The sequence below is a fragment of the Anopheles coluzzii genome, chromosome 3, assembly GCF_943734685.1.
Source record: "Anopheles coluzzii chromosome 3, AcolN3, whole genome shotgun sequence".
In the NCBI taxonomy this organism is placed as follows: Eukaryota; Metazoa; Arthropoda; class Insecta; order Diptera; family Culicidae; genus Anopheles; species Anopheles coluzzii.
The window spans coordinates 66641617-66658051 of NC_064671.1; the positions used below are offsets into that span (position 1 = coordinate 66641617).

The window sequence follows — 16435 nt, forward strand, 5'->3', positions numbered from 1 at the left end:
AACAAAATCAATCCAGAAGTTATTTCCAATATCAAACTATAAAAAAACGCGCCAATACCATACGCCAATCCCCCAAAGGTACGATTTCAAGCCGGGAGCTTTAACCAACCATAAACATTTCAAAAATCGATTATCTTCCTATCCTTTGCTCTCCCGGTGCTCACACAGGTCACAGGACATGCTCCTCCTGGTGCCGTTCCTTCCCCGAGGGACCCGTTTAGGGTCATGGTATATCTCGCTCATAATCCTACCCATCCTTTTGGCACACACACATACACACACACATACCCACAGATGGCAGTACAACACGCCCTCAGGCTCGTGGCTATGTGTCCCACACTCGGGTGAGCGCTCGCGCGCGCTTGTGTGTGAATTGATGGATCCGTTGGGGCTTCATTCACGCGATTCACGGTGCGATGCCGTGTAATGCCAATAGTGCAAAACCCCCCGCCAGCCAGCCAGCCACTTGTTCCAGTGTGGTTGTTCTTGTTGTAGCAAAAAACGCGAGATCCCACTCGCCACGTTTTGCACCAAGAACGCCAACCCTGGAAGAATGTCTGTCGCCAGTTTCCACACGATTTGCTCGAGGCACGCCAACCGTACGAAAGGTGACATCTTGATCCCTTGGGCGACCAGCTCAAGTCTCCCCCGTGGAGTAACTGCAACACACATACACTCGCGCAGACACACACACACACAGAATGCCTTCAAAACTGGTAATTTATGACAATTTTAATTTATGGTGTAAACAGAAACATGCAAACCCAGGCACCCAGGCAGCAAACACGCACAACTAATACCGCTGCTCCTACAGGGGAAGAGCTTGTTGCCGAAAAGCTTGTTGCAATTTTTGAGCATCACGTCATGATGAGAGTCACGGAAAAACCACGGGGGAAATTGAATAAATTTCTTCGCGTTACGCCGGGTTAATTCGATTAGGCTCATGAATATTTAGCGATACCCGATCGCACTGCGCGAGGTGCCTGGTGAGCGTTTGCCATATTTTCCTAGAAAAAAACTTTCTGCCCGATATTATCACTCTCTGATCGGTGGATGAGGTGGTTGGGGGACAATTTTTCCCTTAAAATGAGCAAAGAAAAAGTGTAGTCAGTCTCTTTCCCCTCCCCCCGATTGAAGCTCCTCCAATCTGAACGTGCACTCTTGCTAGTAAAATACAATTTGAATAAATTTAAATTGAACACTCTTCGGTGTATGAAGTTTATCCGAGTAGGTGTGTAGGGAAAGGTGTCATTGGCGTAGACCATTTGACTGTGGGTGTGTATATTATTTAGCGCTAAAATGCTCTCTCTTTCTCTCTTTCCCTAGACAGATAGAGCGAACCACATATGGGTGGTGGGGAATTATTTTCCTTTTATTTAATTAAATTTAACGTCCCATGCTACCTCTCCATTTATAAGGCTATTACGGCATTCCTTAAATCTCCCAATGGCTTATATAATTGCTTTTTGATAAGGGGGGAACGGGGCACGTAGAAATAAAGGCAACAAGACCTAGCTCTGCCTCTTCCATCTCATTGAAATTAGCTTGCAATGGAATGTGAAAACCTCGACGTTCTCTCATTATGAAATATTTATCGAACATTATTGTTGAGGTTCCGTTTCCGATCCTCCTCCTCCACGTGGCTTGTCCCGCAAGCGAGCACGTCTATTTAATATTCCGCGTCTGTACGACAACATAGCAAAAAACAGGGACAATGGAAACGAACAGAAAAAATAGAGGAAAAATACTCTCATCTCGATAAGGATTTGCCGTCCTACAGGCAGGACAAATTTGAACGCCAACAGAACGCCAGACTAGGAAAAATCCAATTCATAGTAACGATCTAAAAGCTACCCCATCCAGTGGTTGAATTCCGCCGAGTGTAGTCTTCAGGCTGGTCCACCAAAACCCAACCGTATGTAAAATATTTAAAACTCAATATTGAACGATTATAAATTTTGCCACCAGCCCAACAAGAAAATACACGAGCCGCCGAGCAAATGACTACGGAATTGAACGGTTTACGAAACCGGCTTCATCTCCCATTTGGGTAACAATGTGCAACAATGTGTCCGTCCGTACGTCCGTCCGTCCGGGGGTCGTCTCTATAGCGATACTTCGATACGATAACACTGCCCAAAATGGTAGACGAAAACCAATAACAACAACCAGCGGAAGTCAGTAGCAACAACGAGCCAAAAAAAAGAATGTCGGGAAAATGACTTCTCTGTGCCTAAACTCTAACTCCTCCAGAACTTGGCATTGTCGTTGGAGTGCGTTCCCTCGGCAATCGAACGACTGGCTTCTTGCTATCAGAAACAACACAAAAAAGTGCACCGTTTTGAAAAGCATTCAGACTCGGTACGGCAAAATACCTTTTGTTGTTCAGTTGCTTTTGGCGGCTTCTCTCTGGTTTGGCTAGAAATATTGAGCACAAACCGTGTCATTTAAGGCCCTGCCAGCCGGATTGAATCCTATTCGCGGGAGGCTGATTGCGCGCCCGTTGGTCGGTTCGTAATAGTAAAAATTCTGCGCTTTGCAATCCCACTCGGATATCGTTATATCGGTTTTGCACGCTCAGGGCTTTCTCATCAATAAACGTTGCGACCACCATCAGACTTTTCCAACAACTGTTTTCTGCCCGCTTCGAGGGGAGAGGCCATTGTTTGGTAAAACTATACCAGCGCAATATGGTAGGAATGCAGGATTAGTAGTTGTAGAAGCAAACAGGGCGAACATACAAACACACCTATTACCTGGTGGTGAAGCGGATGTGCACATGGTAGGGTATTTCTGGTATGAGCAAAACCATCGGCAACAACAAAAAAAAAGTACGCCTACCACTTCACTGCACCAGCACCAGTGTTCCGTTGAGCAAAAGACACTCCAAGGTCTGCCGACTTCTGGTCGCTATATTTAGCAAAGTTGAGTGCAACAACAGAAAAATGAAAAAAAGAAACACTCCTGCATGAAGAACATTGTGAGGTCCGCGATATGTCTGCACGTACAGCGGCACAAGTGCACAAGTGATAAGGGCTGTCGTTTGTGTGTGTGTGTTCTTGTTCGCTAAACTTGCCATTTTAAGCCCTTCACCGACCCATCCTGTATGTGTTTTGTCTTTCAAAGTTATTGATTTGCTAAATGAAGCTCACATTTGCGTCATCAGAAAGTGGCTCTGCAGCTGTGCAGTTACGTTTAGGGGTATTTGTAGGATATTCGGGGCTTTACCATTTCACAGAAAGTTACAGACGTTTGATATCAAGATCAGCTTGTAAGGCAAAATTTGTGGACGTCCTTAAAGATGTTGCATTTGCTATGTTGAGAATGACCTAGAACTGCATAAACGCAACGATGTAAATCCATGGAGCTGAGGCTAAGGCATAAGCTGAAGGCAACTTAATGCAAATGACACAGACCTTTTCATCAAAGGTAAGTAACTTCTGAGCTCCTTGCCACTAAAACGACTTGTTTCATCAATGCAAGGGATACTTCAATAGAATAAACTAGAAAAGAATTTGACAGATTCGTCATATCATAATTATCTATACCTTCAAGTTTTATGAAATACGTATAGATATTCTACCATTTGGTTCCAAAAGCCATGTCAACATATAGTTCTGATTTAATTTCGAATGTGCTTCTGAGACTAAAAATGATATCCTTGACTGTATAGAACCTTAATCTGGATTTTTTTTGCTAAGAGTTGAGGTTAACTTTTCATATTTAAAAAAATAGACACTGAACTGAATGCAACTGATGTTAACTTCAATGTAATGTATAGAAAAAACAAACATTACCAAATGCCAAGAGAAGTAATATATACCTATACTCAACTATTCAAACTATCTGAAATCGCCATCTTCGAGAAGAAAACACCTTTATTTCACGATTTTAAGAAAGATGTTCTACAATTATTCTATACACTGACCATGAAAATTCCAAATTGTTGAACATTGAAATGAACATTGAATGAAGTATTTATGCGAGATAAAGCGAGATATGCGATTATGTGAGATAACAAGGCTCCAGATCCCTATCAGTTTTCGGTTATCAGAATCCACCGTTTGACCTTTATTTACAAAACTTTCTAATTGAAATGCAAATCCAACGTGGAATCAAAGCACATTATCAACGATGCAACGCATCACCATCTACGGCTTTATTGAATTTTGCATTGCTCCTTAAAAATGCTAATCGAAAAAAGCAGATGAAAAAACCGCAAAACCTAAGCCTGGTAGAGCTTATAACCTCATAAAGTGCACCTTTTTGTAGCGACAAAAGTGACCCTCACCTCTCCCTTTTGTTTCTGTTCTCTCTTACACATTATAACATCCGCACTGATACAATGAATATTGATTTTTACGATTATTAGTTGGATTTTGCTGGCCACTTTTGCGAGCATAACTGGGAGTGTGGGCACAAAATTATCCCATACCTGTGTCTAATGAGTTTCGCTGTCGAGTTTTTCGCGAGCGTCAAAATGGAAGAATACAAAACTTTTTCGCTAATTTCAGTAGAATGTAGCAAAGAAGTACGTACGAAGTACGAAGTCGCCCAGGGTTCAGGTGTTTATAGAGTGCTGTTGCACGATGGAATTGAGTCTGTCGGAAGCGATTAACAACAGTGGGCCAGGTACATCCTGGCAGGTCCACGCGCTGTCACAAGACCTTCTGCACAAACCGCGTGCTCAGGAAGCAGGAAAGAAACGGGCGCTAAATCTACCTTGACATCCTATTATGCTTTAATTTCTTCAACCGCGATGAGCGAACGGAAGAAGGCAAACTTGCGTTTAATCTGGACGGGACGTTCACAGATGGGTATACATTGTAAGCCGTGGCGTTATTGTTCATTGCTTTCGAAACAATTTAAGCCACTCGAGCGATTATGTGTCGACTTGTCAAACAGTGCTTTTTTCTTCAACGTAAAGCTGTAATATGACACTGAAATGAGTAAATTGACAGTAAGGATTGAAAAAGTGTCATAAATTTAAGGCAATAGTTAAGCTGGAAAAATGTACAACAAATCTTGTACTTTAAGGACTTTTAAAGAATTCCCTACAAAGCATTCATTACAATAAAACTCACCTCGACTCTTCTTTTCAATCTCTCCCCACTTGCATACATTTCGTATCACTTGCCGTTTAATAATTCATCAACCCATCGCACCGTTCGCACCGGCAACAATCGACATTCCAACACCACCGGCAGAACCAGCCTTACCCAGCATCAGGTTCATAATTTATTTACAATCACCTTCATCCATTTCGTATTGCATCCTAGCTCACCGCAGGAGGGAGGAGCGTTGGTTTCGCTTCACACTCCAAGATGAATCCTGGCAATGGTCGAAACGCAGCTAGAAACGCACTTGAATCCCCAGCTTCGCTCTCCATTGCTCCAGGTGTATTCCAGTCCATATGCTTACACCCTCACGGACGGACACACACACTCACCAAGCATTCAACGTAAAACGGGCGGCACATAACAATAACAAACAGCCTCGAATGCTCCCCAGACTTGGGAAAGTAATTTATTTGCGTTTTAATTAAATTCTAATTCAATTAAATTATGGTAGTTCAATTTTTTGTCCATTTAAAAAGTAATTATTTGCACCACGGGGCGATTTTTCAGTGCACAGTCTTCGGTGCTCAAAAGAGATAGCGAGAGAGTACGTTGCTTGATGATCATCGCATGCTCTTGTAGTACGCCAGGCATCGGTAAAAGTAGTAATCAGGGCGTGCAGACTTCTTCAAAGTGCGACCAACGGTAAAATGTGGAGTGTTGTTGATTAAATGGTGTGTCTTTTCCAAGTGGTTGTTCACCTTCCCACCCAACGAACACGGGTTGCATGATTTGATTTTCCACAAGAATGCTGCTGCTAAACGTCAGCAGTTAAGGGGTTGTTTCAATTTGTTTAGAGGGCGCGTTTTTTCAGTGTTTTGCATACGACGGAAGGAATTGCTAGTTTGCCCCAAAACTACTGTCTTAATGTTAGTAATCTGATGGTAGTCTGATGATGGGGCATATTAAGAGTTTGTACTAAAGTATCTAGAAGTTGATCCAGGCATTCAATCTTCACTATAGTGACTCTAGAACATGATGATCTTCATAACACAACTGATGACAAATAGCTCAGTAAAGTCTAGATCATACGGATAAAAACCTAGGACTCTTAAGTGCGCAGTTCTCACTTTAGTCATATTTAATCAATTGCCATACATTTAAAAAAAAAACTTTAAAGTTTACAGATAAAATCTCCAAAATATCACAGTTTCGTTTAAAACAGATGAGTTGAGGTTGACAATTGAACCATACACTTCAAGGATTAACAAAACTTGAGGGCCAACAATCTGACTTCACGAAAAAGTGTGCAAAAGTAAGGGATAGGCATCAACATTAAAAGATCGTAAATTTTAAAGAAAATGTCAACATTAAATATCATGCCAATTTTCCTTTGCAATATCCAAAAAGTTCTATTATAATATGAATAATAGGTAAAATGATAAAGACAATCCAGAATGCTCCTTTTCTAAAATGATAGAAGATTTCCAAAATTCAATCAATCGTGTATATCCTGATATTAAGAGTGAGGCTACTGATCAGTTGTATCAAGTGTGTAGTGTATTAATCTTGGATCAAGCCTACAATCAATAGACGAAATGTGCCAATGTCCCAATATTGAGACACTTCTTGCTTCATAATTTAGTGCCTAAGAAGTAAACAATTGCAGTTTTAAATGCACATAACACATAGGATAAGATTTGAACTACTTTTAGATCTCCATGAGCCCCTTAAAGTATTTAACACTTTCAACGAGTACTTACGTGTTCTGATTGTGGACTTGGAGAGGCCCAATTGGTTGGTATATGCTGTACGAGGCAGGGATCAAAACTGGACGGTCGTTTCTTTACAAAGTCAATCGGTAAGCTGTAGTCATCACAGACGGATATCTGAAAGTACAAAAACAAAGCAACAAACTAGTAAGTGGTTAAGCTTCAACAACGTAAACACTAAACTACCGTCTCCAGCACTACACAAGAACTCTTGCAAAATGTTTTATAGACTCCCTCCCGAAACTGGTCCCTCCAAAGCCAGGCATCCTTGCCACCACCACAAGTGCCTTTCCCTCCAGCAGCTGGGTTACTTTGTATATGCATCTTTTGAAGTACCAAGCAAACGATTTCCATTTCCCGGTTACAACAATTTCCATATTGTAACCGTTGTCGGTGGAAATTCCACGGCTTTAGCACATACTCTTACTCCTCGCTCCTTCTCCGGAGATATGACGCACCACGCTTTGACGCCCTCCCCTCTTTTTTAAGTTTGTCACACCCCGGTTTTGGAATTTCGTTTATTTCGGACCTCCTTCAGATGTGCATAAATTTTGCGAATTCTATTGTTTTCGTTACATAATTCATATCCGTACCAGCAGCACACAACAGCTACCTTGGCGCTTAAATCCGTGGGGCCCCGGCCCGGTCGGGACAGATTTCCGATACGCCTTCCGAAGCGTTTGCCGTTGATTGGGAATGTTGCGAATGGAGGGATTGCTTCGTTCAACGTTTATGTTAAATTCAATTTTGCTCCGTGACCACACATTGTGGGTGGGATCGAGTGTGTTCACCTCCCTAAGCCGTTTGTCCTTGTTGCAAAACCCATCTAAACGTAAACGAGCCGGGAACCCCTGTTTGTTCTAGCGAACGTAGGTGGTAATGATACGACGATTAATACCCCACGCACACACACATGCGGACTGTTGTGCGTTCCCTTCGAGTTTCGACGACGACGTATCGACAAGTGTTTGCGTCGGTGCGTTTTGTTTAAATATACACACACACCCACCGCTACACGCATGCACATGCACATCCACTTCAAAATCAACCCTTTATTTATGGACTTGGGCAGGGCTAGGGATAATGCCTCTCAGCCCCAACGACACGGGAATGTGGTATAAATGTGGTCGTAAAACGTTTAATAATTTGCATTATTTTTCCGAGAACTTCAGGACATGCCTATCGTTTTATGTACTAATATTTGTGTTGTATTAATTGAAACATAATTTACTGCTGTTTGAGTATACTTAACAACTTATACATTGCATTGATTATTGTATATCATTTTGATTAAATAATAAAAAATATTAATATATTCCATACTACAGCGCATAGTGCAATAGCACACCCTTCGGGGAGCAAAAATCAAACCCTATTCCTCGTTTTACACTCGGTACACACTGAACCGTGGCCGGAAGTGACTGCTGGTGCCGGCCAGCAACCAGCAGCGGCTGGAATGCGCACACACACACACGCTCAGTCCAGCAGCAACCCTTTTTCCGCCCCATCCCATCAATGCATATTATTCATATTCATGATTTACGGTCGCATTAACCTTAAATACGTACAGCGGCGTTGAGCACGGGGTTCAGCTCGTTGTCGTGGCCGTTCACCGCTGTGGGGGTGGAAGAACCCATCCCAATGAAGTGAAATTTATTAAGCAGTAATCATTGCAAACAATGCACACCAACCACACCAGCTACCCCTTTTGTGCGGGATGCTTCCAGGAATGACTCGGAAAAGCCGAACGAGGAACGTTCATCAGCGACCTACGTATCATAATGTTTGGTTTTCATTTCCGTTCATGTCCTGTTTTTTCTACAGACTGGGAGGATTTCTTGTGGCTTTCCGAGGGAGAGGGGGTTAGTGCTAGAACAGGCAGAAAAGTCCACGTGCGTTGTTTTTCTTCTATGAGGGGAAATGACTCCCTCCCGCCGAAAAAAAAACAAGCAAACAAACACGAACCGGCCTGGTCATTTGTTAAAGGGGGTAGCTTATTGAAAGAATAATTTATTCCAAATGATTTCGTATCAATTTCAATTACGCTCTGTATTTGTTGCTTTTGATGATGGCTGCATTTTATGACCCGCGCGTGCGATAAATTACGACGATGCGATAATTATCGTCAAAAAAAACGCCGCAAACGCAAGCAAACGAGCCTTTTCATTTTTTGGTGGAGCCTATTTTTAATTGTTTTGGATGTCATTTTCGGTGGGAAATTAGGTGATTGAAGCATCATACATCAGGCAGGCTGAAACCGATTCTACGCCAAACTTAATTAAGCTCAAAAGTCACATAACGTATATGAGGCTTATAATGTAAGTGTTATAAGAGGGATTCTTTAAATGTTATTCAGTCCCATAAATTAACAATTCCGATAGATAATTTACTTCAATCTGAGAGTAAATATTAAAACATTTATTTTCATCCAACGTCACTAAAACAGCAAAATTGTGCAATAATCATTGCATTATGATTTTATAACTAAATGAGTGTCTGATCATTACAGACAAATGTTTGTCAACGTGACTTCATTTCGAGCTTCGTAAACTTTATTTGTTAATTTAATTAACAATTTCGACACATTTTACTAAAGCTTCTTTATCAGAAGGGTAATAGAAAATGGAGGTTGAAGTCAAATTTTGAAGAAATTTGATTCTTTTAAGGATGTACTATGCTTGAATTATACACGGTTTACAAAGTCACATTGGAATGTGCACATAATTATTCATCGCATCCAAGATGTTTTTCAACAGCTTTCAAATGGTTTATTAGTTTCAAAATGAAATTTCAAATGATTTTCAACACATAACAAAGACCTGTCAAACTCAATCGAGCTTGAGTCGTGTTGAAAATCATACTGAAGGAATTAAAATTTATTATGATGGGAATGAAATGTCAGAGTGATGTGGAATAACATTTTGCACGCGATGAATAACAATGTTTACATTCGAAACTGACGTGGAAAATCCTGTGGTTATGACGTAAAAACAATACATTCTACAGTTTTACAAATATTTATTATTATAACAACAAAATAAATAAAAATTTCCATTTCAACTGAAGCAATTCAATTCTGGATATACGGAAGAGCTAATGCATGAAAAGAAAAGGGTCGTGCCAATTTGTCCCATCTAAATATATGCTACAAACAAAACAAAGCAACACATAAACCAAAACAAACCCTTGAGAAATGTAACATTTGTCTCGGAAGCAGTTTGTGTGATTTATTCCAACCTTCCAGCCTGATGTGGAGCTGATCTATGAAGCCTCCAGCTTCGTACAATCACAATACAATCAGCTCCCAGTGCGCGCCTTTTTTCACATTAAATTTTCATACCTAACTCTGATAAATTGTATCTTTTTTGTTGTTGTGGATGGGGTGTGTAGCATAGATATGCAAAAGGTAGTGGAAAAGAAATGTTTCAAATAAAAATATTCACACCTTTACACGACGAATAACAGGTCCCACCGAACGAGCGGACATAGATTTCACTTACCGCTAAAGGCAACTCCCGAATCACATCACACCCTTTCCTCCTGACGCTAGAACGAAGCAAGTAAGCAAGCCAAAAAAACGAACAAAATCCAATCCAACAGGCAGGCAGGCAGGCACACACGCCAGGGTGGGGTGCAAATTCAATAGGAACAGGTACCACACAATTTGTTTCGCCACCCCTTTCACCAGTGCGCATAAATTCGACAAATTACGGTAGCCTAAATGGGAATGGCGTGAGGTGCTCGCAAGGGCAAATGTTCAGCGAAGGGAGGAAAAAATCCACCCGGCGTGTACCATCTTCGCTAAAGATTTTGGCGAAAAATTTGGTTCCCCACACACACGCACATACACACACACGAGACGCGCGTGTCTTCTTCTCGAAACATTCGGACGGATTTGCTCCAAAAAGCCGTCGAAGGAAGAAGCAAATCAAATCAATTTCCGGCTATAAATCAAAGGTACGGATGGCATGGCGGGAGATGATTCCAATATCTTCTATTTTTTCTGGGGCCTTTTCTAGGTCCTCAGAAGTGCTAGCCAGCTCTGTCGTCTCGTACGCTGCTCGCTGTGATCGGCTTAATGGCCATAGTTGTCGTTTGGCGCGGATCTACACATCCCTCAAGGGGAAACGGTGAGTCGGTACTACACGCGACCCTGGAAAGACACTTTCTATTTCATTCTATACCCCCTTCACGTACAGGCGCTGGAGAACCTTGTAACAATCACAATCCGTTGTGACGGTAAAAGACAGAAGGTTCGCTAGAATACGATTCCACGACTCTGTACTCTGACTCCGGCAGGAAATTGCTCGTTTCATCAGCACACAGCAGGGAGAAAGGATTCTCTGTATCCGTTGCTGGCCCGGAAGCGTTGATCTTCTACCACCACCGTGGTGCACAGAGCGCCCTCTCTAGATCAAGCAAGAAGCGGTGAAGATTTATGGCATCTCATTTGAATGGTAGTGAAAATGCTCCCGATCACAAGTATTTGCTACAGGTTCGCCCCCATAAAGCATCCTTCAGCACGTTGGAGATACCGTCACTATCGCCTCGATGTCCGTCCCAATGCAGACATGTGAGGGGGTATGTAAATAGGGGTTTATTTATTGAACACACTATTTACATTTTATATTTATAACATCTAATATGCATGGCTTTCTCTTCGCGTGAATGTTGCATGTACGGCCCCTTGCATGTAACATTACAAATTGTTCGCATTCTTCCGTCCTTCGAAACATAAAAGAAGCAAACCAGATGGAGCTTATTCACACTATTCTACCGAGCGAAGCATGAAGGCGACTGCAAAGAGGTGGTGACGGATTGCACACAATGTATCCTCCGACCACATGTATTCAGTCGTTTTTTTTATTCCTGGTAAAGGTGTACACTGATTAGATTTCCCAACGCCATTCCCTAAATAGAAGTGCCGAAAGGCACTACAATCACTGCTCCTTGTGCTTTCCCGCCGTCAAACTACTCTCGTGTATATGCCACCGCAAGCAACAAATGGGTGCCATTTCCTTGGAACCACGCGCCACTCCCACACCAGGGTGGGCTACACTAACGGCCACTCATCGATCTACTTGTTCGCGGGAATTGCAATATACGTTTTCCCGAAATTGATTCCATTTACACGGGTTTTGGGAAGCGTTATTACGCACCATTTGTAACTGTGCGTGAGTGTGAGAAGCTGTCAGTAGCAAACGACCGATGCTTGCAGACAATGTACAACCGTTCTCGCATTAGCTGTACTGTAATCAGTGCGCAAGCGACGAACAAAGCACTGCGAAACGGTGGTTCAACTTTAATTACCATCTGGCCGTCGAAATCTGGCAGTCCAAATTTGCATTTTACACCCAATCAGAGGGCAACATGTTGCTCGCAATATGCAACATTCAATTACTTATCCATTAGTAGAAATAATGGAAAGGAAAGAATAAAAAAAACCCTGCCAGATATAGCGAGCGCCAGTACCACATGATCCCAAGAGTACCGCGAGATTAATAGTGGGATATAAAATTTAATTCACTTCCCTTCCCAATAGAGAGGCAAAGGTTGTTATCCTCATCCTGGCGGCTTCGAATTTCGTACTATTTCATCTGAAAATCCGGATGCTGTGCTGCTGGTGTAAGGTGTAAAACAGCAATAACTACATACGCTTGCTACATCCCCTGGGCCGACAGTAAAAATTCATTAAAATAGACTTTTATAGACGATCAATTTAACGCACTGACAGTCATTAACATATTTGTCCCAACGATAACGGGGCGGCCCGCCTGCGGTCATCTCCGGCGTCCAAGAGCGTCGTGCTAAGCGCACGTTACCAGACACTTGTCCTCTCTCTCCCGCTCTATACAAGCTCCCAGAATCCCCCGAGTTGGAGCTTATCCACTGTGTGGTAATGGTGTTTTGCGGTGAGTTTTATTTCTTACAAGTTGGTTGGTGCGTGCGTGAGAGAGGGTTCGAATGGGTTAACTTTTATTGTCCACCGACAGGTAGTCGCACCGACGTGGACGTGCGCGCGGAACCTCCGGGAGTCTCCGGGACCCGGGACAAATGGTTATTTTATCGTGGGAATGTCGGTGTATGTGCTGCTGCTTCTATCAATAGCACGGTGCACGGTGCCCGTTGTCGTTACCAGCCCGAGGTGTCTGTGGAACGTGTGCCTGAATGTCATCAACACTTCTCCCCCCGCTATTGGGTGATTATTGTTTGACGCTGTAAACATTGCTTTGTTGCACCGTGTCCGTGTCGAACACGTATGTTTGGTAGTGGGCAAGTCGTGGTTGCAAGTAATTGTGGCGCTTGTTATATAAAAGCATCTCAATAACACTGGTTATTGGAACAAAAGAAAGTGGTAGAGATGTACAGAGTGGGTGTTGTGGACATGTGTATATTGATGGGGTAGCCATTGTAACTAGGCGATTAACTAGTGGATTAACCTTGTTGTGGAGTTCAAGAAAAACACAATCAGTTTTCAATTCAGAGTAACTGGAGCTCCTTTAATCTCCAGTCGTTATATTACAGCTTAGAAAATCTAGGAAACCTATCTTATTTGGACCAAAACATCGATACAAAATGCTTAATTTCTTGAAATAGATCAAACAAGTTGTCCTCAGACACTTCATGCTTAGAGAGAATGAAGTAAAGCAAGGAATTGATTTAGTCTAAGCCCCAAGAAAATCCTAGCATCATAATCGAATAGACCCTAGCTATGGAGGAGTTTCGCTCCAATTGCAAACTCTAACACTTCCAACTCCGACAAGTCCAAATATTATGAAATTGTGAGCTAATTTCGACCAATTTTAGATCTGAATAAGAGTTATCTTTATTCAGATGTGTTAAAGTTGTAACACCAAGAAGATATGAACCTTTAAATTATGACTTATTCTTCGTTCAAAATAGCTAAGATTTTTGGTTTCTACAAACAGTCTTGTATAGCGTTATATATGTCAACGCTCTGTATCAATTTTCATCTAGTTTCTACTAACAAGTCATAAGATTACTAGAATTTTTCTGCACTTTTAAATCAATTTTAGAACTTTTCTGCACTTATAAATCATTCTGAAATAGGATAGGGAATCGATCCTTGATATTATATTCTTCAGATATTCCTTGATGCAATCCGGAAACCATTTGGCGGCACACCTTTAATAAATTTCACAAAAATCGAATTTGCCTGAATTCACCGTTTACCCGATAAAGAAACTGCAGACATTTCACGTACTTCGTACGCTTCAGCAAACCCCGTCACGTAACGACGGTAAATCCTGGCGTCGAAACGAAGTCGTGATTTCTGCAAACATGATCTTCCTGTTTGTACGGGCGGTTTCTTTTTTTGCGTGTTCTGTTTCGATTTATCACATTTTCTTTCTTTTTTCAATACCGTTACATCCTTACAACACTCACCGAGAAATAATTTCTTGCTCTAAATGCTTTACAAAAGCCTTAGCAACTTGACTAGACAACCACCGGGTGTTGCCACTTTCCACCTTCTCCAAGGCTGTTCCTGCGCGCACACCACATCTGGTTGGTGCAAAGTTGCCGAATAAAAAATGTATACATTGCTTATGACACCGAGCCGGGAGCGTGTAAGAAGCGTGTTTTGTGTGCACGCCAAAATCAATGTGTTGAAAAATGACGCATCATTATTCTCGCACACAAACAACAATCGTTGTCACGGGCAGAGTGGCACAACGATCATAATTTCCTCACTCCTTGGGCGGTCCTGGCTACCTGGTTGTCACGGGCGTAATAAAGAACAGGAACCGTTTTCCCACCTTCACCCTCTGGGTGGTGTTTTTGTTCCCATTTCCTCGCCCCTCCGCACCCGCAAAAGAAACCAGATAAATCTCCGACGCCCTTTACGCGGTGGTTCTGCAAGTTATTGCTCTTATTATTACATAAATTGCTTCTTCACTTTGCCCAACCGAGCGAATAAAAGGAGGCCGATGGGAAAACGGTTTTTGAAATCACTCAACTTTTCACCACACCCACAACACCACACCGGTGTTTCGAGGAGGAAGTCAACCGTCGTGAGTGCTTTGCTGTGGAAGCAGCACCGCCCCCGCAACCACTGACCGAAAGCGATAAATTATGCTTAATGTATCTCACTCTCTCTATTTCCCCATCCGGAAAGCCACAGAAAACTCCAAATCCACAAGCAAGCCAAATAAAAGGCAGAGGCGCGCTTTTTCCGGTTACATCCAACTGCTCCAGTTGCTCTAGACGCGCACTAGTTGTTGCTGAAGATACGGGGGATAATAAAGGGGAAAGAAAAACTTTCGTACGCAAAGACGCGCACCAAACCACAAAAGCAGACACCGTGACGCCATTCTTATCACCTCGATTATCGCCAACAACCCAGGCGGCGGCAGTGTTTTTATCAACGGCCGAGCCTAACCAATAAGTATGGTAAATCTTTTCCTGCTTCTATTTACATAAATCCTTGCCGCACCCTTCTAACTGGCGCAGAGAAACTGTCCTGCATGCTGGACTGCTGGCCTGCTGGCAAAAGATATTGTCTCCCCAAACTACCACCTCCATCCACCAGCGCTAAGAACGCAGAAGGAGAGAAAGGCAGACCAAATCGAATCAACATAAACACTGGCCCCGGCAAAAAAAGGATTTACTATCCAATCTCCCAGCGGGTTAGCAGAAGTTGGGAGTGGGGACCGTTTTGCGGGAGAGAGAGAATGATTCAATAATAATCATAATTTTCTTTGTCATCAGGGCTCGCTTGCTCTGTTTTTGGCTCTGTAGCCATTCTGTAGCCACACGTATAGCTCTGGACACCGTTCCTGAGATATTTAACTTTTGTCCAACAATGTGCCAGAGAAAGAATACCACACAAAGATATGACTAGGCCAGGGAGATAACTTCAAGGACGTCTTGCAGCAAATATTGGAGCAGAACGTCCGTTGGCTCTGGTCCAAACGAGCGACTGGTACCTACAAAACTCCCACCCGCCCCAAACAACATCTCATTTCCGGCCAACTACAGTCGTAACTATTTATTGAAGTCGCTTAACAGCTTTGGACGGCTCGCACCAGCATCGCCACTGTCATGCCATTGGCAGCATTGCAAGCATATTCACACATTTTTTGGTTATGACAGTTCGTTCCAAGATGATATCTCCCTACCTCTTGAAACACGTATGGTTTTCCTTCATCAGTTTCTTCTCCACATATGCGAAATCTCCCCGAGTGGAGTTTTTCCGTTGATCCTTAAACGGTCCTCAAGTTGTTGTCGGAACGGAAATAAGGCAAGAGACTTCCCGCTGGCGGTCCGTTGACGATGGATCCTAACAACGATGTCCACACATCCGTTGCGTTATGAGCGTATTGCGGATCAAACGCAACGCCAGCTAAACATGGCTGACGAGAGAAGAAGAAAAAACTCCGAAATGGAATGTTTCATGAGCCTATCATGTACCGAAATATTTCCCCCCACCTCACGGGGTTTGTACGTATCATAGTATATCTTGGGGGTTTTGATTACCTTTCCAACCAGCTGCAAAGGTACATTGGAGGACCAAAAGCTATGAAAGAACAAGGCCGGTAATGGTATCGACAAAACGTAGACACACACTCCCACCACACGCGTGCT

General features: G+C 42.7%; 1 protein-coding gene across 1 annotated transcript in view; it reads right to left on the reverse strand.

Moving 5' to 3' along the window:
* LOC120959657 (uncharacterized) overlaps positions 1-16435 on the reverse strand; it is a 117232-nt gene that overhangs the window by 13484 nt on the left and 87313 nt on the right. The window contains exon 4 of the mRNA XM_040383244.2: positions 6821-6946. Coding sequence (XP_040239178.2) covers positions 6821-6946 — 126 coding nt within the window. The remainder of the gene's footprint in view (positions 1-6820; positions 6947-16435) is intronic.